Source organism: Pan paniscus, chromosome 10 (assembly GCF_029289425.2).
Source record: "Pan paniscus chromosome 10, NHGRI_mPanPan1-v2.0_pri, whole genome shotgun sequence".
NCBI lineage: Eukaryota > Metazoa > Chordata > Mammalia > Primates > Hominidae > Pan > Pan paniscus.
In genome coordinates, this window is record NC_073259.2 from 12,055,482 (window position 1) to 12,080,101 (window position 24,620).

Consider the following 24,620-nt stretch of genomic DNA (forward strand, 5'->3'; position numbering starts at 1 on the left):
ACAGATCCGCAACGGAAGATGTTAAGCAAATCGCTTAACTTTCTTACTTCAGTTTCCGCTCTGTAAACTCATTTGTATTATTATGCACCTCATGGGATTGAGGTTAGGAGACTTAGATCAGATATGATACATGCAAACAGCCTAACAGACTTGGCACAGGATAAATAAATCATTGTTAATGCTCTTACCATTCTGGTGCAGGAAGCCCACTAGCCCATGCTGGGGCACTGTTTTGGCCTCAGATGAGATCAGACCATTCTCTCTATACTTAAGGAGCTTTGCACATAAAAATGGAAATAATAATACTTTGCACATTAATATGCCACTTTATAGTTCTTTAAACACCTTCGTACTGCTTGATTTGTTTGATCATCAGAGCAACTTTGTGAAGTAATCAGAGTTTAGTAACCCTGTTTTTACAGATAAAGCCCAGAGGTTAAAGTGTCAAGACCAAGTGCCAAAGTCACTACTAGAATTAGTTTCTAGTCCAGGGTCAATCTCAGATCCCGTAAAATAATGTTACTAGCTTGCTATAAAACTAAAAGCCATTATATATGTTGGGGGTGGGGAAGTAACAAAACCAGATGATGTTACTAGCTTGCTATAAAACTAAAAGCCATTATATATGTTGGGGATGGGAAAGTGATAGAACCAGATACGAAGACAGGTCTTGAATATAGACCCTGACCTTTTCACTGTTTGGTTTCTAGCCCTGTGAGCCTGTAGGAGTAGAATGGCTCCCCAGATGTATGAGTTCCATCTGCCATTATCCCCAGAGGAGTTGTTGAAAAGTGGAGGGGTGAATCAGTATGTTGTGCAAGAGGTACTGTCCATCAAACATCTTCCACCACAGCTTAGAGGTAAGAGTCCATAGCTGTCACTGTACCTAGCTCTTTCAAAGGACCATCTCACATGGAATTGCTACATTGTCATTTCTGTTCCACTACACCAGGAAGCATCATAAGAGCAAGAAACATGTTTTTCCTGTTTTGCTGTTTTATCCTAAAATTGCATGGGATGCATGACCCAAAGAGTACATTCATTAACTTCCTTTTCTGGATTAGTCAAAAACAGTCTTGGTGTATGTGATTACTCTTTGGGGAAAAGTTATTTTCCATCTTTACCCCTTACCGTGTGTCAAAATTAAGTCCTGGTGGATTTAAGAGTATAGGAGTGGATCGCTTTTTCAGAATGTCTCGGACTTAACCCGACCTGTTTTTGGTAATACCTTTTTGGAGTCTAGGTATCTTCCTTCCAAGATGTGCAATTATGGGGACAAAAACCCATAATATATATGTACCACTGCAACACTGAGCAATATATGTACAGTGCAGTCACCTACTGAAACCTGTAAATGATCAAAAGCACCTTTTGCATTACCAGAAAGACTTCATAATGTCCTTGTACTTGTTGGGAGCGGTCTTGTAGCAGTTAGCTTGCTTTGGAGAGGTATAGAGATTAAAGACTGGAGCCAGGCTGCCTGGATTTGAATCCTGGTTCTACCACTCTGACCTTAGACAAGTTACTTAATTCTCTCGGTGCCTTGGTTTCGTCATCTGTAAATATAGAGATAATAACCAATTCATTTGTTATCACCTACAAGAAGAAGGGTTGGTTAATGCAGCAGCTCGACAATATGGTCCTAGCTTGTCTCCTCTTGGCTTTTCTTTCATGGTTGCTAGATGGCAACTTCTTTTTGTTTTTCTTTTTTTTTTTTTTTTGAGACAGGGTCTCACTCTGTTGCCCAGACTGGAGTGCAGTGGTGCGATATCGGCTCACCACAACCTCTGCCTCCCCAGGCTCAAGCGATTCTCCTGCTTCAGCCTCCCAAGTAGCTAGGATTACAGGCGCACGCCACTACCGCCTGGCTAATTTTTGTATTTTTAGTAGAGACGGGATTTCACCATGTTGGCCAGGCTGGTCTTGAACTCCTGACCTCATATGATCCACCCACCTTGGCCTCCCAAAGTGTTAGGATTATAGGTGTGAGCCACTGCACCAGTCTAGATGGCAGCTTCTTGCTCTAATGTCCAGAAGTGGAAAAAGGAATTTTCTATTTTGTACTTTTTATTCTTTATTTTATTTTGAAAGACAAGGTAAAGACTCTCTTGCCCAGGCTGGAGTCCAGTGGCATGATCACGGCTCACTGCAGCCTCAACTTCCCAGACTCAAGCAATCCTCTCACCTCAGCCTCCCAAGCAGCTGGGATCACAGACATGCACCACCATACCTGGCTAATTTTTTAATTTTCTGTAGAAACAGTGTCTCCCTATGTTGCCCAGGCTGGTCTCGAACTTCTGGGCTCAAGCAGTCTTCCCGCCTCAGCCTCCCAAAGTGCTGGGATTGCAGGCTGGAATGCAGTGGCCTGATCACAGCTCACTGCAGCCTCAATCTCCCAGGCTCAAGCAGTCCTCCCACCTCAGCCTCCCCGGTAGCTGGGACCACAGACATGTACCAAAGTGCTGGGATTGTAGGCATGCGGCACCATGCTCGGCCAGACTTTTTTATTAAAAACTAAAACACCTACACACATTAGCCTAGGCCTACACAGGGTCAAGGTCACCAAGAAGTCACTAGACGATGGGAATTTTTCAGCTGTATTATATTTTTATGACACCACTGTCGCATATGTGGTCTATTGTTTACCAAAATGTTACAGGGCACAGGACTGTACAGGTAAGAGAAATAGAATTACCCAGACTGGTTTAACTGATCAAGCTTATTACCTAGGAGCCTCCCTAAACTTGAGCATATCAACCATTTGGTGGTAAGCAAGGAAGAAGGCAGAGTGTGGAGGTTGCCTAATGGATGGCAAACCAACAGTGTCCACAGGTATACTATTCTGTCCATATCATGTGGATATATGTGTCACCAATTGAACATGCTGCATACTATGACAAACTACTCTTCACTTATTATAATGATGCATCATTTTTTTAAATGGTCACCTTTTTTTTTTTTAAGTTCTGGAGTACAGGATGTGCAAGTTTGTTACATAGGTAAATGTGCTGTGTTGGTTTGCTGCACCTATCAACCCATCACCTGGGTATTAAGCCCAGCATGTATTAGCTATTTTTTTCTTATGCTCCCCCTCCCCCCATTCCACCCTCTAACAGGCTCCATTGTGTTGTTCCCCTCCCTGTGTCCATGTGATCTCATTGTTCAGCTCCCACTTGTAAGTAAGAACATGCAGTGTTTGGTTTTCTGTTCTTGCATTAGTTTGCTGAGTCTCTGCAAAGGACATGATCTTGTTCCTGTCACTTTTGTTGTTGTTGTTGTTGTTGTTGTTGAGACTGAGTCTCCTTCTGTCACCCAGGCTGGAGTGCAGTGGCGCAATCTCAGCTCACTGCAGCCTCCGCCTCCCGAGTTCAAGTGATTCTCCTACCTCAGCCTCCTAAGTAGCTGGGATTACAGGCAATGCCACCACGCCCGGCTAATTTTTGTATTTTTAGTTGAGACAGGGTTTCACCATGTTGGTCCGGCTGGTCTCCAACTCCTGACCTCATGATCCACCCACCTCGACCTCCCAAAGTGCTGGGATTACAGGCGTGAGCCACCGCACCCAGCCACTTTTTTTTTTTTTTAAAGAGTCTTTTGTTTTTTGGAGACAGGGTCTCATTTTGTTGCCCAGGCTGGCTCCGTCCCGGCTCACTGCAACCTCTCGGGCTCAGCCGCCTGAGTAGCTGGGACTACAGGCATGTGCCAACATGCACTGCTAATTTTGTGTTATTTGTAGCAACGAGGTTTTGCCATGTTGCCCAGGCTGGTCTCAAACTCCCGAGTTCAAGCGATCTGCCCACCTCAGCCTCCCAAAGTGCTGAGATTACAGGTGTGAGCCACTGCACCCAGCCAAGAGTCCTTTTTAAAACAATTGCATTGCTTTGATGATTTTGGTGTTTAGAACCCTGAATACAACTTCTCCTATAAATAAGATCAAATCATTTAATTCATTTAACAAGTATTTACTGATCATGTGCTGTGTGCCAGGCATCGTTCTAAGCATTGATAATACAACAGTAAACAAAACAGACAAAATGACAAAGTTCTTCCTTTCAAGGTTCTTAACAAGTAATAAACAAGTAAATATGTAGTACAGTAGGACCCTTATCCCAGGAGATATATTCCAAGACCCTTATTAGATGCCTGAAACTGGAATAGTACCAATCCCTGTATATACTATGGTTTTTTCCCTCTACCTGCCTACCTATGGTAATGTTTAATTTACAAATTAGATACAGTAAGAGATTAACAACAATTCTTTTTTTTTTTTGAGACGGAGTCTTGCTCTGTCACCAGGCTGGAGTGCAGTGGTGTGATCTCAGCTCACTGCAACCTCCGCCTCCCAGGTTCAAGAGATTCCCCTGCCTCAGCCTCCCGAGTAGCTGGAACTACAGGCGTTTGCCACCACACCCAGCTAATTTTTTGTATTTTAGTAGAGACGGGTTTCACCACGTTGGCCAGGATGGTCTCGATCTCCTGACCTTGGATCTGCCCACCTCGGCCTCCCAAAGTGCTGGGATTACAGGTGTGAGCCACTGCGCCTGGCCTGTTTAACAACAATATTAATAAAATGGAGCAATTGTAACTATGCCAGCATCACTACCCTTGCACTTTGGGAACATTATTAAGTAAAATGGAGGTTCCTTGAACAGAAGCCCTGCAACAGTTGATCTGATAACCAAGGTGGCTACTAATGGGTGAGTAGGATGCATATACAGTGTGGAAGTGTCGGACAAAGGGATGGCTCACATCGCAGGCAGGAGGCGGCAGGGCAGCACCAGATTTTATGCTACTCAGAATGACACACAACCTACAATTTATGAATTGTGTATCTCTGGAATATTTCTTTCTTTCTTTCTTTTTATTTTTTTAAGATAAGGGTCTTGCTTTGTTGACCAGGCTGGAGTGCAGTGGCTGAATCTCAGCCCACTGCAACCTTCACCTCCTGGGCTCAAGCAATTCTCCTGCCTCAGCTTCCCAAGCAGCTGGGACTACAGGTAAGTGCCACCACGCCTGGCTAATTTTTGGGGTTTTTTTTTTGTTGTTCTGGAGACGGAGTTTTGCTCTGTCGCCCAGGTTGGAGTACAGTGGCAAGGTATCGGCTCACTGCAACCTCCACCTCACGGGTTCAAGCAATTCTCCTGCTTCAGCCTCCCAAGTGGCTGGAATTACAGGTGCCCACCACCACATCCAGCTAATTTTTTGTGTGTTTTTTAGTAGAGCCGGGGTTTCACCATGTTGGCCAGGCTGGTCTCAAACTCCTGACCTCAGGTGATCTGCCCAACTCGGCCTCCCAAAGTTCTGGGATTATAGGCGTGAGGTACTGTGCCCAGCCTATTTCTAGAATATTTCATTTAATATTTTCAGACTTGAGATTGACCACGGGTAACTGAAACCCCAGAAAGTGAGAACACAGATTGGTGAGGACCACTGTATGTAAGATGGTTGTAAGAGCCAAAGAGAAAAATAAAGAAGACAGTGTGGCCAGGCGCAGTGGCTCACACCTGTAATCCTAGCACTTTGGGAAGCCAAGGTGGTTGGATTGCTCAAGCTCAGGGGTTTGAGACCAGCCTGGCCAACATGGTGAAACCCCATCTCTACCAAAATTACAAAAAAGTTAGCCAGGCGTGGTGGTGCACACCTGTAGTTCCAGCTACTTGGGAGGCTGGGGTGGGAGAATTGCTTGAGCCCAGGAGGCAGAAGCTACAGTGAGCCATGATCATGCCACTGCACTGCAACCTGGGCCACAGAGCTAGACCCTGTTTCAAAAAAGAAAAAAAAAGAAGTGTACTGGGAATGGTGGCTTGTCCCTGTAATCCCAACCACTTGGGAGGCAGAGGCAGGAGGATTGTTAAGGCCAGGAGTTCAAGACCAGCTTGGGCAACATAGTCTCTAAAATTAATTATACAAAGCTTAAAAATAAATAATATAAAGAAGAAGATAGTAGGACCTGTCATTTCATGTTGGATCATCAGAGAAGGCTTGCTGTTACGTCACGTTTGAGCAGAGACCTTAAGAAAGTAAGGAAATAAACTATGCAGATTGTTAGGGAAGAGCATTCCAAGCAAACAGAAAAGCCTATGCAAAGGCCTTGAGGTGGGCAAATGCCAATAGAGTTGGAGTGCAGTAAGCTAGGAAAAAGAGATTAGGTAGGAAGTGGTACAGATTATTTTAGAATCTTGCTCCTCAAAATGTGGTCCTCAGATCAGCAGTGTTAATATCATGATCTCATGATCTGGGAGCTTATTAGAAATGCAGGATGTCAAGGCCCAGGATGTCAAAGCTGCTGAATCAGGAAATCTGTATTTTAAGAAGATTCCCCCAGGCAATTTGGATGCAATTATAAGCTTGAGAAGCACTGATCTCTAGAGCCTCATAGATCATGGCAAAAACTTGAACTTTAGTGTGAATGCACTTGAAAGCCATTGGGTTTTGAGCATGGGAGTGACATGGTCTGACATTTTAAAAGATTCACTGGCGACTGTGTTGAGCAGAGACTATAAGAGGCAAGGAGAGAAGCAGGGATACTAGTTAAGTGGCTAATACAGTAATACCAAGTAGATTGGACTGGAGGGATAGCAGGGGAAGTGGTGATAAAACGATTCAGGATATATTTTCAAAGTAGAGCTTTTACAGGAATGCTGATGGATTGGATTGGATTATAGGGTTAGTAAAGGAATCTGAGATGAGAATGATTACAAGGCTTTTTTTTTTTTTTTTTTTGACAGTCTTGCTCTGTTGGCTCTGTCACCCAGGTTGGCGTGCAGTGGCGTGATCTTGGCTCGCTGCAACCTCTGCCTCCCAGGTTCAAGCAATTCTCATGCCTCAGCCACCTGAGTATCTAGGATTACAGATGTGCACCACCACGCCTGGCTAATTTTTTTTTTTTTTTTTTTTTGAGGCAGAGTCTCGCTCTTGTCGCCCAGGCTGGAGTGCAGTGGCACCATCTCGGTTCACTGCAAGCTCCGCCTCCCAGGGTCACGACACCTGGCTAATTTTTGTATTTTTAGTAGAGATGGGGTTTTGCCATGTTGTCCAGTCTGGTCTTGAACTTCTGGCCTCAAGTGATCTGCCTGCCTCGGCCTCCCAAAATGCTGGGATTACAGCCGTGGGCCACCACGCCCAGCCTTACAAGGCTTTTTGACTTGAGCAACTAGAAGAATGAAGTTGCCATTTACTGAGATGGGGTAGCATATGGGAGGGAGAGGTTTAGATTGTTGGTTATGTGAGTGCGGAGTTCAAGGGAGAGGTTGTCAGCTAAAGATACACATTGAGGATTTAATATTCAGTGTGTAGACAGCACTTAAAGCCATGAGATTGCAGTGAGTGTAGATGGAGAAGAGCAGCAGTTTGAAGACCAAGACCTGAGACAGTCCAGCATTTAGAGGCTAGGAGGATGAAGAAGAACCAGTAGAAGAAATTAAGAAGCAGTCATTGGGGCAGAAAGCGAATGAAGGAGCTAAATGGACGCTGAATAAAGAGAGTGTTTCAAAAACAAAGGAGAGGTCAACTGCAGATTAACTACTGGATTTATTGATGTCATAGTCACTGGTAACCTTGACAAAGCTGTTTCAGGAGACGGTGGGGGCAAAAGCCTGCTTGGAATAGGTTTTTAAGAAAACGGAATGACAGATTAGAGATGATGAATTTACATAATGTATTTCTTTTAAGATGGGCAGCATTATGTGTGTCTATGTTGAGTAGGAATGATCAGAGAGGGAAAAGCTGATGATGCAGAAGGAAGAGGGAACAGTTGTTGAAGCAGTGCCTTTAGTAGGTAAGAGAGTACGTGATCTGGTACATGGGGAGGAGATGGCTTTATCAGAACATGGACAGTTTATCCGAGGAGATGGCTTTATCAGAACATGGACAGTTTATCCACAGTAGCAAAAAAAAAAGGCAGAGTGTATGTATGGGCATAGATGCAACTAGTGCAGGTAAATATAGAGCTTGGGGCAGTTGAAAGTTCTCTTCTGTCTGCTTCTGTTTCCTCAATAGGAAGGGAAAGCCTTTAACTGAGAGTGAGTTTGGGAAGAAGGTCATGGTGTTATGAGCAGAGGATAGGTGTGAAATAATTGCCTAGAAGAAAACGAATAGACTTGGGAGTACGAATGCCCACTTCAGGTTAGTAGTCATGAGTTTAACGTAAGAGTAGTCAGCTTGTTTCTGTGTTTTTCTCAGGCCATTTTTATTTGTGTGGTCACATGAATGGAGTAACCAGAAAGTTGATTTAACCTAGATTTGCCAGGGGAGTATGTGTTGTTGTTGTTGTTAATTAGTGGAATAAGTTACAAGTATCACAGTATCTAACAATAGGGGAATAGTAAATTAAGATAGATATAAGGCCGAGTGTGGTGGCACTGCCTGTAGTCCCAGCTACTCAGAAGGCTGGGGCAGGAGGATCGCTTGAACCCAGAAGTTTGAGGCTGCAGTAAGCTATGATCCTGCCACTGCACTTCAGCCTGCGCAACACAGCAAACCCTGTCTCAAAGAAAAATTGTTTACAAAGGTGTTTTTGTTGTTGTTGTTGTTGTTGTTTTTTGTTTTTTTTTTTTTTTTTGAGACGGAGTCTTACTCCATCACCCAGGCTGGAATACGGTGGCACTATCTCGGCTCACTGCAACCTCCTCAGTTCAAGCAATTCTCCTGCCTCAGCCTCCTGAGCAGCTGGGATTACAGGCGCATGCCACCACACCTGGCTTTTTTTTTTTTTTTTTTTTTTTTTGTATTTTTAGTAGAGACGGGGTTTCACCATGTTGGTCAGGCTGGTCTCGAACTCCTGACCTGATGATCCACCTGCCCCAGCCTACAAAGTGTTGGGATTACAGGCGTGAGCCACCACGTCTGGCCTACAAAGGTTTCTAATACACTTACTGTAATGCTAAATTTTAAAAAGCAGGACAGAGAAGTGAATATGTGATATGAGCTCAACAATGGAAATACGATGTATAGAAAATGGACTGAGAAAAATTATGCTGTTATAACTGAATGCCTGAGACTGGATATTTATGATGAATAGAGATTTATTGGCTCACATTTTTTTCTGGAGACTGGGAAGTCCCAAATCAATGCACCAGTAACTGGCAAGGGCCTTCTTGCTGCATTGTCACAGGGCAAAAGGCAGAAGGGCACAAGTGAACCCACTCCCCAGAGCCCTTTTTATAATAGTATGAATATATCGGTGAGGGGTTGGGCACGGTGGCTCACACCTGTAATCCCAGCACTTTGGGAGGCCGAGGCGGGCAGATCACAAGGTCAGGAGTTCGAGACCAGCCTGGCCAATATGGTGAAACCCCGTCTCTACTAAAAATACAAAAAATTAGCCGGGTGTGGTGACGCGTGCCTGTAATCCCAGCTACTCAGGAGGCTGAGGCGGGAGAATCACTTGAACCTGGGAGCCGGAGGTTGCAGTGAGCCGAAATCGTGCCACTGCACTCCAGCCTGGGCGACAGAGCGAGACTCCATCTATTTTTTTTTTTAAAAGATGTTGAAACCCCGTCTCTACTAAAAAATAGAAAAATTAGCCAGGTGTGGTGGCAGGCACCTGTAATCCCAGCTACTCGGGAGGCTGAGGCACTGAATTGCTTGAACCCAGGAGGCGGAGGTTGCAGTGAGCTAACATCATGCCACTGCACTCCAGCCTGGGCGACAGAGCGAGACTCCGTCTCAAAAATATGTATATATATTTGTGAGGGTGGAGCCCTCATAACCTAAACACCTCCCATTAGACTCCACCTTCCAACACTGTCATGTTGGGGATTATATTTCCAACACATGAATTATGAGGGGCACATTCAAACCATACAGCGTGCTAAGTGTTGTTCTGACTGGTTTGCATGGACTATCTCATTCAGTTTTGACATATATATATATACACACCATTGATCCTTGAACAACGTGGGGGTTAGGGATGACAACCCCTGTGCAGTCAAAAATCTGCATATGTAAGTTTTGACTGCCCCTAAACTTAAACACTTATAGCCTACTGTTGACCAGAAGCCTTACAAGTAACATAACAGTTTTTTTATTTTGTTTTGTTTTGTTTTTGACAGAGTCTTGCTCTGTGGCCCAGGATGGAGTGTGGTGGCGCGATCTCGGCTCACTGCAACCTCCACCTGCTGGGTTCAAGTGATTTTCCGGCCTTAGCCTCCCAAGTAGCTGAGACTACAGGCATGCAATATTGCACCTGGCTAATTTTTGTATTTTTAGTAGAGATGGGGTTTCACCATGTTGGCCAGGCTGGTCTCAATCTCCTGACCTCAAGTGATCTGTCCACCTCGGCCTCCCAAAGTGCTGGGATTACAGGTGTGAACCACCGTGTCGAGGCTTAATGCATATATTTTTTATGTTATGTATATTATTTACTATATTTTTGCAGTCAAGCTAGAGGAAATGTTATTAAGAAAATCATAAGGAAAATACATGTTCAGTATTGTGCTGTATTTATCGATACCATAAGTTTACATGATGAATCATGTAAAATGGCAGGCAACCACAGCTGCAGACCTCCATCCATGGTACCATATGAAGCAATTTGACTTTTCTTGTAATGTCATGACTCTTTTCTGCTTCTTGGGAACACTTCCAGCATCACTAATGGCACTTCATTATGGGTCCCATGGTGTTATGTAAGGTTTATGATACTGCTTTAGACACATGAAAAATACTTGAGGAACCACAGGAGATCACTTCTTGCTGCCATATGCAATTTTTTTTTTTGAGACAGAGTTTCACTCTTGTTGCCCAGGCTGGAGTGCAGTGGCATGATCTCGATTCACTGGAACCTCCGCCTCCCCGGGTTCAAGCGATTCTCCTGCCTAAGCCTCCCAAGTAGCTGGGATTACAGGCATGCACCACCATGCCTGGCTAATTTTGTATCTTTAGTAGAGACAGGGTTTCCCCATGTGGGTCAGGCTGGTCTCGAGCTCCTGACCTCAAGTGATTCACCCGCCTTGGTCTCCAAAGCACTGGGATTACAGGTGTGAGCCAGCGTGCCCGGTCTACCATATGCAGTTTACTGGAGAGATGAACTGCTCACTGGAAGATGATTAACATCACAGAGTTTTTAAGCAGATACTTGCAACATTTGAGCTCACCATAGTATCGACAAGAGGCGGCTATGAAATTATCACAGTAGTACAGTGTGTACTGAAGTGAATGTTATGCAGTTATGATTTAATACTGCATCTTTAGGCTAGGTGTGGTGGCTCGCGCCTGTAATTCTAGCACTTTGGGAGGCCTAGGCAGGTGGATCACCTGAAATCAGGAGTTCAAGATCAGCCTGGCCAACACGGTAAAACCCTGTCTCTACTAAAAATATAAAAATTAGCCGGGTGTGGTAAATATAAAAATTAGCCGGGTGTGGTGGCATGCGTCTGTAGTCCCAGCTCCCAGGGCGACTGAGGTGGGAGGATCGCTGGAACCTGGGAGGCAGAAGTTGCAATGAGCTGAGATTGTGTCACTACACTCTAGCCTGGGTGACAGAGCAAGAACCTGTCTCAAAAAAACAAAAACAAATAATATTGCATCTTTATATTTATTTCCGTTTCTCTTGGGCTGTGAATGATGTCATGTACCATCTGTGTTTGTGTGTGAGGTTTTTTGGTTTTTTTTTTTACATAGGGTCTCACTCTGTCACCCAGCCTGGAGTGCAGTAGTGTGATCACAGCTCACTGCAGCCTCAGCTTCCTAGGCTCAAGCAATCCTCCCGCCTCAGCCTCCAGAACAGCTAGGACTACAGGTGCACCCCACTGTGCTCAGCTAATTTTTTATTTTTTGTGGAGATGGGGTCTTGCCATGTTGCCCAAGCTGGTCTTGAGCTCCTGACCTCAAGTGATCCTCCTGCCTCAGCCTCTCAAAGTGGTAGGGTTACAAGTGTGAACTATCACATCCAGCCTGCATCAAGTTTTGATAAGTTTTAACTTTATAATAGACATATATATTTGGCCAGGCACGGTGGCTCAACCCCTGTAATCCCAGCACTTTAGGAGGCCGAGGTGGGCGGATCACGAGGTCAGGAGATCGAGACCATCCTGGCTAACACCATGAAACCCCGTCTCTACTAAAAAAGTACAAAAAATTAGCCGGGCATGGTGGCGGGCGCCTGTAGTCCCAGCTACTCGGGAGGCTGAGGCAGGAGAATGGCGTGAACCCGTGAGGCGGAGCTTGCAGTGAGCCGAGATCGCGCCACTGCACTCCAGCCTGGGCGACAGAGAGAGACTCCGTCTCAAAAAAAAAAAAAAAAAGACATATATATTTTATGGTAGTAAATGATAAAATAGACTAGGATCTACATAAATTTTATGCGTTCATGACATACGTAGCTTTAAAAAAAAAAATTAGCCAGATATGGTAGAGCACACCTGTTGTTCTAGCTACTCAGGAGGCTGAGGCAGCCGGATTGCTTGAGCCCCGGAATTTGAGGCTGCAGTAAGCTGTGATTGTGCCATTGCACTCCAGCCTGGGAGACAGAGTGAGACTTTGTCTCAAAAGAAAGAAAGAAAAAATTCCAGTATATTTACTGAAAAAAATTAGCACATAAGTGGACCTACACAATTCAAATCGTATTGTTCGAAGATTAATTGTAGACATACATATGTGCCCTACTTCTCTCCAGTGAGAGGGCCTAAAGGCAGTAATACTGTAATAGAAATGGGTGCAAGTAGTGCCTAGAGTTTGGCTTCTACATACCATTATTCCATAATAGCCAGGATTCCACCAAGAATGGTTGATTACAGGACTGGGCCAGGGAAAATACCAGATAAGCCCAGAACATCTTTTATTTTATCTATTTATTTTTGAGATGGAGCCTCACCATGTTGCCCAGGCAGATCTTGAACTCCTGGGCCCAAGCGATTCTACTGCCTCCACCTCCCAAAGTGCTGGGATTACAGGCTTGAGCCCAGCCCATCTCATGATACGAGACAGTCAGGGAACAAAAGTGAAGGGAGGCTGGGTGCAGTGGCCCATGCCTTTAATCTGAGTACTTTGGGAGTGTTGGGAATAGCACTCAAAATCCTAAGGAAAATGAACATTCAAACAAAGGATTCTTAGGAAAGCAATTTCACTTCTCTGCAGAGGGGTGCCTCTCCTTGGCCAGTCGCCGTGAAAGCACACCTGAACAAAGGGGCACGAGAGCCTTTATTCCTGACGCAAGTCCTGCCCCTGTACCCTTTTCCCATTTGCCGGGGTCGGGTTGCACAATTAGCCCAATTGGCTAAACATCTGAACTTTCTTTAGATAAGGTGGGCACATAAGGGAGAGAGGGGAAAAGGTGAAGGGGTGTCTGCAATGATCTAGAGAGCTAGTCTTCTTTCCAAATAAGGGAAGGAATAGTAATAGTAAGAAATAGTAAGAAAGTAATAGTAAGAAATAGTAATAAAGAAAATAAAGAAATAGTAATAAAGGAAAGCTAGTCTTCTTTCCAAATAGGGAAAGGAATGTGAGCTGGTACTGATAAGCCTGGTACTGTGGCGTGTCCAGGCATGTAACAAAGGCAGAAAGGAAAAAAAGAGAAAAAGGAAAAAAGGTTGTGGGGGAGTACTATGAATTAAAGAATAAAGGATTGATCAGGCTATTTGAAGAGAAACCTCATCATATCCCACAGGAGGCTGAGGCAGCAGATCAGTTGAGCCCAGGAGTTTGAGACCAGCCTGGGCACCAAAGTGAGACCCTGTCGCTACAAAAAATTAACAGAAAAAAAAATGAGCTGGGCTGGGCGCAGTGGCTCACGCCTGTAATCCCAGAACTTTGGGAGGCCGAGGCAGGTGGATCATGAGATCAAGACCATCCTGGCTAACATGGTGCAACCCCGTCTCTACTAAAAATAAAAAAAATTAGCCAGGCGTGGTGGCACGCACCTGTAGTCCCAGCTCCGTGGGAGGCTGAGGCAGTAGGGAGTAGGCAGTAGGATCGCCTGAGCCCAGGAGGTCGAGGCTACAGTGAGCTATGTTTGCAGCAATGCATTCTGGCCTGGGCAACAAAGCAAGACCCTATCTTGAAAAAAACAAAAAAATGGAAGCATGTTCAAAGGACACAGGCCAAGTTGAAGGAGATCGCAGAGACCAAGTATGGGACAATTTGAGCAGGAAAATAAATAGTAATAGTAATGGATTAAAGCACAGAATAAGACAAATATCCCTAAGTCCATTCTGCTATAAATAAGTGAATAACTAAATAAAGGGAAAGGGACAGCTAATCGTTACAATAGCATTCCCATTAGTAAACGTAGAAGGAATAATACAGATAGAAAATCACCATTTAGTAAACACCACAGCAGTAATTGTGGCAGGCAAGAATCATTCATGGATGCTTCAATTAGTGGGCAAAAATGTGATGTGAAACAGGATATTTACGTAGTCTGAAAGTATCTTCCCACAAAAATACTGGTTGCAAAGGGGAAAATAACAATGTTACAGTGGAGAAATGTGGCAGACACTACGAAGTGATCAAAGTTAGCATCAGCAGTAATAAGACATTCACTTCACGCACCTCTTGATACGATGCCTGAGGACCAACCCTCCCTTCTGCTGTAATCTTACAAAAATACATAACTTCAATATAATCGCGAGAAAACAGGCCAACCCAAATTGAGGGACATTGTACAAAATAAGTGACAAGTACTCTTCAAAGAAGTGTCAAGATGATGAAAGATAAAGACTGGAGGAGAGGAAGGAGACCTGACAACTAAGTGCATTGTGGGATCCTGAAGCAGAAAAAGGACACAAATAGGATAAACTTTTTTTTTTTTTTTTAAAGATCCTGGGCTGGGCGCGGTGGCTCACGCCTGTAATCCCAGCACTTTGGGAGGCTGAGGTGGGTGGATCACAAGGGCAGGAGTTCAAGACCAGCCTGGCCAAGATGGTGAAACCCCATCTCTACTAAAAATACAAAAAAATTACCCAGGCATGGTGGTGGGCGCCTGTAATCTCAGTCATTCAGGAGGCTGAGGCAGAGAATTGCTTGAACCCGGGAGGCGGAGGTTGCAGTGAGCCAAGATCGTGCCACTACACTCCAGCCTGGGCGACAGAGCGAGACTCGTCTCAAAAAAAAAAAGAAAAAAAAGATCCTGAGTTTGTGTTCCCTCCTAACTACTGTAAGTTGGACGAGTCATATAACTACTCTAAGGTGTAAAGTAGGCGTGGTACTGTCTGCTTTTGCTCAGGTGTGGTGAAGCTTTAATTAAACAAGGCTTTAATTGTAACACAAATATAAGATATCATCATCATTATTTTATTTTATTTTTTTTTGAGATGAGGCGGAGTTTTGCTCTTGTTGCCCAGGCTGGAGTGCAATGGCACGATCTTGGCTCACTGCAACCTCCACCTCCTGGGTTCAAGCAATTCTCCTGCCTCAGCCTCCCTAGTAGCTGGGATTACAGGCGCCTGCTACCACACCCAGCCAATTTTTTGTGTTTTTAGTAGAGATGGGGTCTCACGATGTTGGCCAGGCTGGTCTCAACTTCTGACCGCAGGTAATCCACCCGTCTCAGCCTCCCAAAGTGCTGGGATTACAGGCGTGAGCCACCATGCCCGGCTCTCATCGTCATTATAGGTTACATTGAAGTGAACTGTTTGTCTCTTTTTTGTGATTCTACCAATAAAAGCAATAAACCTAGTTTTCTGCCATGGATAGAATTTACTGAAAAGGTTTCTCTTCCCTCCAAATTGATTTGTTTTTTCCATCTTCATAGCTTTTCAGGCTGCCTTTCGAGCTCAGGGGCCCCTGGCTATGCTGCAGCACTTTGATACTATCTACAGCATTTTGCAGTAAGTGAAACACCCAACTGGTACTTTAAAAAGAACTGGTGACTGTTTGTCCTAACTGTGCATGTTAGTCCTGAAATTCCAAGTTATAGGTTCACTGATAAATGCCTCTGGATATTGATATCTCTACTGATGAGCATGTACCCAGCTTGCCACCGTATTTATTCAGTTGAACAATTTCACGTGTATTTTTAAACATTAGATTCCACGGGTTAGATCTGATCTGTTAGAAAGGGCTCTGCAGGCTCCTTCCTGTCTCACCCCCACACTTTCTTTCCCTCATAGTCACTTTCGAAGTATAGATCCTGGCCTCAAAGAAGATACTCTGGAATTCCTGATAAAAGGTGTTTATGGGTCAGGGGGTAGGGGATGGAAGGTGTTTGTTATCGTTCGTTTGTTTGTTTTTCCTACATTTTGTCAGCCACATGATGATATCAAGGCTGTTGTGATTCAGTTGGTTTGGCTAAGCCCAGGGACCTTTGGCCTGTTAAAGGTCTGTAATCTTGGTGGGCGATACAGAGTTATATGTGTTCACTGTAAGGGCAGACCAACAAGAACTTTTTCCTACTTTTGAGCTACCTCTTTTTAATGGGGGTGATTCTTCCAGTTGCTGGAGAGAAATTGTGGTAACTGGAGTGAGAGAGTAGGAACAGGGCATGTTCAGGGTATCAGGGCCAAGGGTCCTAAAGGACTTAGCTTGTGTTATGGCCACTGAGAGATGAAACACAGATCTTTGGTAATCTGATGGCTGCAAGTGCTGGGTGTTTTGAAGTTGGGGTATATGAAAGAAGTGAGTGAAACTGACTCTAAGATTCTGCCCCTCACAGTGGTATCCCGCCACTCCCAGGAGCTTCCAGCTATCCTGGATGATACAACTTTGAGTGGATCAGATAGAAACGCCCATCTAAATGCCCTCAAAATGAACTGTTATGCTCTGATACGTCTCCTGGAATCCTTTGAGACCATGGCCAGCCAGACAAACCTTGTGGACCTGGACCTTGGTGGGAAGGTAATTTGGAGTTTTGGGCTCACGTTATATGGGGTCTGGGGAGATAGGGGAATAGATGGAAAAGAAGGGAATCCAATGATCCACAAATCCTTTCTGTCCTCATTGAGAGTTTAGGAGAAAGAACTCAAAAGTGTCACACGTTTTCTTCCTGGACAAGTAGCGCTGTGGAACTTGTAATATTTCTTCCATATTACCTTCTATGTTGTCTTGGTACTAGATTGTTTGGGCACTCAGACTGACAGATCTTGACCCACTTTTTTCCCTTATTTTTTCCTCAATGTATACATGATCCTTTTTAGGGTAAGAAAGCTCGGACCAAGGCAGCCCATGGCTTTGACTGGGAAGAAGAGAGGCAACCAATTCTTCAGCTTTTAACACAGCTACTTCAGTTGGACATCCGTCACCTGTGGAACCACTCAATAATTGAAGAAGAATTTGTCAGGTGGGTAGGGAGGATGGCTACAGATAATACTGAGCTGTGAGAGTGAGGCTCTGTTGATAGATATGCCTTTTTTTTTTTTTTTTTTTTTTTTTTGTGGGGGGACAGAGCTTCACTCTTGTCGCCCAGGCTGGAGCGCAGTGGTTCAATCTCGGCTCACTGCAGCCTCTACCTCCTGGGTTCAAGCGATTTTCCTGCCTCAGCCTCCCGAGTAGCTGGGATTACAGGTGCCCGCCACCACAAGCTGATTTTTGTATTTTTTTTTTTTTTTTGAGACGGAGTCTCGCTCTGTCGCCGAGGCTGGAGTGCAGTGGCGCGATCTCGGCTCACTGCAAGCTCCGCCTCCCGGGTTCACGCCATTCTCCTGCCTCAGCCTCCCGAGTAGCTGGGACTACAGGCGCCCGCTACCACACCCGGCTAATTTTTTGTATTTTTAGTAGAGACGGGGTTTCACTGTGTTAGCCAGGATGGTCTCGATCTCCTGACCTCGTGATCCGCCCACCTCGGCCTCCCAAAGTGCTGGGATTACAGGCGTGAGCCACCGCGCCCGGCCCGATTTTTGTATTTTTAATAGAGACGGGTTTTGCCATGTTGGCCAGGCTGGTCTTGAACTCCTAACCTCAGGTGATCTCCCTGCCTTGGCCTCCCAAAGTGCTGGGATTACAGGTGTGAGCCACCACGCCCAGCCAGAAGTCTATTTTTAAAAGAAGTAAAATAAGTTTGATGGAAGAAGGTTGTGATTTTAAATCAGCTACTCTAGGCCTGGTGCGGTGGCTCACGCCTATAATCCCAGCACTCTGGGAGGCCGAGGCAAGTGGATCACCTGAGGTCAGGAGTTCAAGACCGGCCTGGCCAACATGGTGAAACCTTGTCTCTACTAAAAAAATATGAAAATTAGCTGTGCGTGGTGGTGTAATGCCAGCTACTTGGGAGGCTGAGGCAGGAGAATCACTTGAACCTGGGAGAGGGAGGTTGCAATGAGCTGAGATCGCACCATTGCACTCCATCCTGGGCGACAAGAGCAAAATCCCGTCTCAAAAAAAATAGATAGGGCCGGGCGCAGTGGCTCACGCCTATAATCCCAGCACTTTGGGAGGCTGAGGCAGGTGGATCACGAGGTCAGGAGATCGAGACCACGGTGAAACCCTGTCTCTACTAAAAATACAAAAAAAAATTAGCCGGGCGTGGTGGCGGGCGCCTCTAGTCCCAGCTACTCAGGAGGCTGAGGCAGGAGAATGGCGTGAACCCGGGAGGTGGAGCTTGCAGTGACCTGAGATCGCACCACTGCACTCCAGCCTGGGCAACAGAGCAAGACTCCATCTCCAAAAAAAAAAAAAAAAAAGATAGATAGATAGATAGACAGACAGACAAACAGACAGACAAGCTACTCTAGTAAGACTTCTTTGAGATGGTGACATTTGAGCAAAGACCCAGAGGAGGTGACTGAGAGCTATGAGAATATGTGGAGGAATAGCAAGGGCAGGGAAAAGGAATAGCATATGCAAAGACCTTGAGGAGGGAGCATGTCCAGCACGTACGAGCAATAGCAAGGAGGCCAGAGAGCTGACAGCTGAGAGCAGGTATAAGGGTTAGGCCGTGAGGCCATGGGAGCAGTGGGGAGCCAGACCGCAGGTTCTTGTGAGCCATCATGGTGACTTTGGCATTTCCTCAGAATGAAGTGGAGCCACTGGGGAGCCACAAGCAGGGAGGTGAGGTGATCTGACTTGTACTTCAACAGGGCCATCCTAGCTGTTGTATTGAAATCGACTATGGAGGGAAAGGGGAAGCAAGAGACCAGTTAAGAGGCTGTTCCAATAACTCAAGCAAGAGATGATGGTCTCTTAGACCAAGGCGTGGCAGTGGAGATGGGGAGAAGTAGTTGGATTCTGTACTTTTTCCTTAAGGTAGAGCTTACAGGATTTGCTAACAGACTGGGTGTGAGGTGCGAGGGAGAGTTCAGTCAAGGATGACTCTCCCGGGTTTTGGTCTGAGCATTTGGAAGACTGGAGTTAATGGTAACTGAGATAGGGAGAAGGCTGTGAATAGGTGTTTTGGGAGGAAGATCAGATGTTCTGTTTTGGACATACAAAGTTTGAGGTGTTTATTAGCCACGTAAAGTCAGATTCGGACGTTGAATATATAGATCTGGAGTTCAGGAGAGAGGTCTGAGCTAGAGATAACACATTTGGGAATATAATAGTATTCAGAGCCGTGAGACTGAATGAAATCACCAAATCAGTAAGTGTAGCTAAAAGAGAGCAGGAATCCAAGGACTGGTACCCTAGGGCACTCCAGCATTAAGAGTGAGGATGCTGGGTGCATGGCTCACGCCTATAATCCTAGCACTTTGGGAGGCTGAGGCAGGAGGATCACTTGAGCCCAGGAGTTTGAGATCAGCCTGGGCAACATAGTGAAACTGTGTCTCTACAAAAAATAGAAAAATTAGCTGGGCATGGTGGAGGCTGAGGTGGGAGCATCACCTGAGCTATGAGGAGGTCAAGGATGCAGTGAGCCGTGATTGCACCACTGCACTCCAGCCTGGGCAACAGAGGCAGACCCTGTCTCAAAAAAAAGAGTCTGAGGAGGAACTAGCCAAAGAAACTGAGAAAGGAGTCTTGTTCTTGTGTCCTGGAAGCGAGATAAAGCATATATTTCAAGGAGAAAGTGAGTGATTAACTGTATCACATGCAGCTGTGAAAGACCACTTGCGATGCAGATTGAATCAGTCGTTATATTTAGGAATGAGAAGTCATTGGTGACTTTGTCTTTTTTTCTTTTTTTTTTTTTGCAATGGAGTCTCGCAATGTCGCCTGGCCTAGAGTGCAGTGGCATGATATCAGCTCACTGCAACCTCCACCTCCCAGGTTCAAGGGATTCTCCTGCCTCAGCCTCCCAAGTAGCTGGGATTACAGGCGCCCACCACCACACCCAGCTAATTTTTTGTATTTTTAGTAGAGACAGGGTGCCAAGCTGGTCTTGAATGCCTGACCTCGTGATCCACCTGCCTCGGCCTCCCAAAGTGCTGGGATTACAGGCATGAGCCACCACACCCGGCCAACTCTGTCATATTTTTATGATATATTTAGGTTCTTTGTCAGCATCACAACTGGTTGAAAGTTGGTAATCTTGAAGGAAGGAGTACCTAACTGGGGTCAGCAAAGCAAAGCAACTTGTTATAGAAAGTAATGGCTAGAATAAAGAAAACCCTGACTTTGGGAGCAGTAGGGATAGAATGAATGAGGCAGGGCTCTGATACAATTGGATCCAGACAGCTGCTTTCATCATCTCAAACTCTTCCTTTCTCAGTTTGGTTACTGGCTGTTGCTACCGCCTTCTGGAGAATCCCACCATTAATCACCAGAAGAACCGCCCCACTCGGGAAGCCATAACACACCTGCTTGGTGTAGCCTTGACCCGTTATAACCATATGCTCAGTAAGTTACCAGTCGCTTTGCCCCGCCTTTTTTGTATTGCCCATAATTTCTCATGTTTAATGCTTCCACAGGTGCTACAGTGAAGATTATCCAGATGCTGCAGCACTTTGAACACCTGGCACCTGTACTGGTTGCAGCCGTGAGTCTATGGGCAACTGACTATGGAATGAAGAGCATAGTGGGAGAGATTGTAAGGTGACTCTTCCTTCTCGAAGTTTCTCATGCTTATTTTCCTTGGGGAGGGAATAAAGAAAGATTGGAAATACATTATCTGTGCAACAGTAGATTCCTTCAGATATTAGATACCTGTCTTACCTTCCCTTACTGGGAACTGAATAATTGATCTATGTTGCTATGGCTGTGTTTTCTTCCCTGTGTAGAGAGATTGGACAAAAGTGTCCCCAAGAGCTGAGTCGAGACCCTTCAGGGACAAAGGGCTTTGCAGCATTCCTGACAGAACTAGCAGAACGTGTCCCAGCTATCCTGATGTCCAGCATGTGCATTTTGCTAGATCACCTGGATGGAGAAGTAGGTGGTCCACTAGGGGTCACTGAGCTTTTTCTGGGGATTTTAAGTCCAGTGTTGAAAGGCTGTTTCTTAACAGAACAAGAAAGTAGCTTTGACAAGTTGTCTAGATTTATCATTGTGACATTTCCTTTCTGTAGAGAAGCAGGTCAAGTTTGTTGAATAAGGAGCTCTTTATTAATCTGTTAATCTTTCAATTCACATTGCTTTTATCCAGTTCTGGTAAGGGAGATGACATTTCTGCAGCTTAAGTCTAGTAAGAGCAACTCAGCTTTGATTTTTTTTTTTCTTGGAGGTAGGATCTGGCTCTGTCACCCATGCTGGAGCACGATCATAGCTCATTGCAGCCTCGATCTCCTGGGCTCAAGCAATCCTCCCACCTCAGCCTCCCAAGTAGCTGGGACTTCAGGCACATACTACCATGCCTGGCTAATTTTTTTAGTTTTTGTAGAGGTGGGGTCTTGCCATATTGCCCAGGCTAGTCTCAAACTCCTGGTCTCAAGCAACCCTCCTGCCTCAGCCTCCCAAAGTGCTGGGATTGCAGGCGCTACCATGCTTAGCCGTCAGCTTTGACTCTGAGCCCCATCTGTTCCTCAGGATAAAGCGTCTTCCCACCAGCTGGCTTGCCTTGCTTCCTCAAACAATGAACTTTCTCAAATCAACCCATGTCATCTCTCTCAATTCTCTTTTATGCCTGAATGCTAACCTGGCTGATTCCCATACTGATGTTAGGCACTCCTAGGTGAATGTCAAGGACAAAGACAGTCCACTTGTTCATTTCATTTACTTTAACTTTTTGTGCAAGACCCTATTCTCTGGTTCTTAGCCTGGCAAAACCTTAACCCTGCTCCCCACTAGATTATGTATTGGACTTGCTGGCACTCTTAAGGCTGATTTCCATGTTTCTGTCTCATTTTCTGTCAGTAAAGCATCTGAAGGAGAGTGGGAGGGAAAGGAGGGGATATTTATTAGTAAGGATTAAAGACTTTGAGGCCAGGTGTGGTGGCTCACGCCTGTAATCCCAGCACTTTGGGAGGCTGAGGTAGGCGGATCACTTGAGGTCAAGAGTTTAAGACTAGCCTGGCCAACATGGTGAAATCCCATCTCTACTAAAAATACAAAAAAAAATTAGCTGGGTGTGGTGGCGGGCACCTGTAATCCCAGCTGCTTGGGAGGCTGAGGCAGGAGAATCACTTGAACCTGGGAGGCAGAGGTTGCAGTGAGCCGAGATTGCTCCACTGCACTCCAGCCTGGGCAACAGAGCAAGACAACGTCTCAAAAAACAAACAAACAAAAAAAACCAGCCAGGAGCTGTGGCTCACCCATGTAATCCCAGCACTTTGGGAGGCTGAGGCAGGCAGAACATGACGTCAGGAGATTGAGACCACCCTGGCCAACTTGGTGAAACCCCGTCTCTACTAAAAATACAAAAATTAGCTGGGTGTGGTGGCTCATGCCTGTAATCCCAGCTACTTGGGAGGCTGAGGCAGGAGAATTACTTGAACCCGGGAGTCAGAGGTTGCAGTGAGCTGAGATGGCGCCACAGCACTCCAACCTGGGCAACAGAGCGAGACTCCGTCTCAAAAACAAACAAACAAACAACCACAATAACAAAGGCTTTGAGACCTCAGCTGAAGGGTAGTTAATAAATGCTTTTCAAATGTGTGTTGGTGAGTGGATGTGATTTTTTTATTCAGCTACTACCATGCTTTCCTGTGTGAGCCCTATGAGGAAAAATTGGTTTTGGCCCTTGTTCTAGCATTCTCTGAGCAACAAGTCCTCTTTGGGATTCAGCTTTCTCCTGTGACCTTGGGAGTGAATACCTAGGCAGTTAATGGAAAAAGTTATGGCCAAGCACAAGCAAGCTTCGCCTTGACTAAAGGTTTGACCCCTCTATGCTTCTCTCTCTCAGAATTACATGATGCGTAATGCTGTGCTGGCAGCCATGGCGGAGATGGTGCTGCAGGTTCTCAGTGGCGATCAACTGGAAGCAGCAGCCCGAGACACCAGAGACCAGTTCTTGGATACTTTACAAGCCCATGGCCATGATGTCAACTCCTTTGTGCGGAGCCGTGTTTTGCAGCTCTTCACCCGAATTGTCCAGCAGAAGGTAACCAACTCCTATGTGGCAAAAACATATGGTACCTCTCCATATACCAGTGTAAAGAGGAATCCAGTGTTGAAGATAAATATCTGCCCCAAAGAGGTCTAGAATTCACATTTTTATTATCAGTAGTAAAAGTCTTCCTCTACCAAGGACAAGGATATCTGGCTCCCTTTAAGGACTCTAATGTGTCTTACCACTACAAGGAGTACTCCTAATCTATATTCTGTAGAAAGGGTTTTTAGAGTGAGTGGGTAGCTCAGTTTAGAGTATACTTAAAGATCATCTTGAACAAAATGGATGATGTGGGACTTGAGCAGATTCTTCTCTTCCTACCCTACACAGGCTCTCCCCCTGACACGTTTCCAGGCAGTGGTGGCTTTAGCTGTGGGACGTCTGGCAGACAAGTCAGTGCTAGTATGTAAAAATGCCATCCAGCTGATGGCCAGTTTTCTAGCCAATAATCCTTTTTCCTGCAAGGTAAGTAGACTTGGTCCACCAAAAGAGAAGGAATTAAATGGAAACAGGGATGAAATTATGTCATTTACTGACCCTGCTATTCATTTTACCTGATAGCTTAGTGATACTGACCTTGCCGGACCACTGCAGAAGGAGACCCAGAAATTACAAGAGATGAGGGCCCAGAGGCGAACTGCAGCAGCTTGTAAGTAGTTACTGCCTTGGAGTCCTAATGCCAGACAGGCTTCTCCTTGCAGTCAGAAACTCTAGTGAAAGAGACTAAGTGACACTCTCATTTAGCTGCAGTGCTGGACCCAGAGGAGGAGTGGGAAGCCATGCTGCCAGAGTTGAAGTCTACCCTGCAGCAGCTTCTACAGCTTCCCCAGGGAGAGGAGGAGATTCCTGAGCAAATTGCCAATACAGAGACAACTGAAGATGTGAAAGGACGCATCTATCAACTGCTTGCCAAAGCTAGTTACAAGTAGGCAAAAGAATGGGATATTCTTCATGATCTGTTTATGTTTAGAGTTAACCTTTGAGAAACTTACATAATGTGTCTTTTAAATGAACTGCACACAGATATGCTGCCACCAGGTGATGGTAGATGTTTTCATGTAGTAATGGTCTGACCATAGGCCTAGTCCACAATTAAGCATGTGTTTCTACTTTATAAATGTTTAAAAAAACTACTGAAACAATTAAATGTGAACAATATTATAATCAAACATGAGTCCTCCTTCAATTGAAGAAGAGCACCTATAAATAAGTTCTAGTTGTATGATCTTGAATAAGTTGCTTAACTTTCTGTGCCTCGGTTTCATTATCTATAAAATAAGAAATTGATTAGATCTTATGATCTCTAAGGACTTTCTAATTCTAAATTTCA

The 24,620-nt window shown here is 45.2% G+C and overlaps 1 protein-coding gene and 1 non-coding gene across 2 annotated transcripts in view; both read left to right on the plus strand.

The window, feature by feature from the left end:
• The window catches only part of NCAPD2 (non-SMC condensin I complex subunit D2), a 38,706-nt gene that overhangs the window by 478 nt on the left and 13,608 nt on the right, over positions 1-24,620 (plus strand). Inside the window, exons 2-13 of the mRNA XM_003820303.5 lie at positions 711-860; positions 15,692-15,767; positions 16,050-16,108; positions 16,592-16,773; positions 17,073-17,215; positions 20,519-20,646; positions 20,718-20,841; positions 21,027-21,174; positions 23,084-23,281; positions 23,621-23,755; positions 23,852-23,939; positions 24,035-24,215. Of these exons, the coding sequence (XP_003820351.2) occupies positions 734-860; positions 15,692-15,767; positions 16,050-16,108; positions 16,592-16,773; positions 17,073-17,215; positions 20,519-20,646; positions 20,718-20,841; positions 21,027-21,174; positions 23,084-23,281; positions 23,621-23,755; positions 23,852-23,939; positions 24,035-24,215 (1,589 nt within the window). The 5' untranslated portion in view covers positions 711-733. The remainder of the gene's footprint in view (positions 1-710; positions 861-15,691; positions 15,768-16,049; positions 16,109-16,591; positions 16,774-17,072; positions 17,216-20,518; positions 20,647-20,717; positions 20,842-21,026; positions 21,175-23,083; positions 23,282-23,620; positions 23,756-23,851; positions 23,940-24,034; positions 24,216-24,620) is intronic.
• LOC112436841 (small nucleolar RNA U85) lies at positions 16,185-16,514 on the plus strand. The gene has a single exon (XR_003025523.2). It is a non-coding gene; the product is annotated as a small nucleolar RNA U85 (small nucleolar RNA).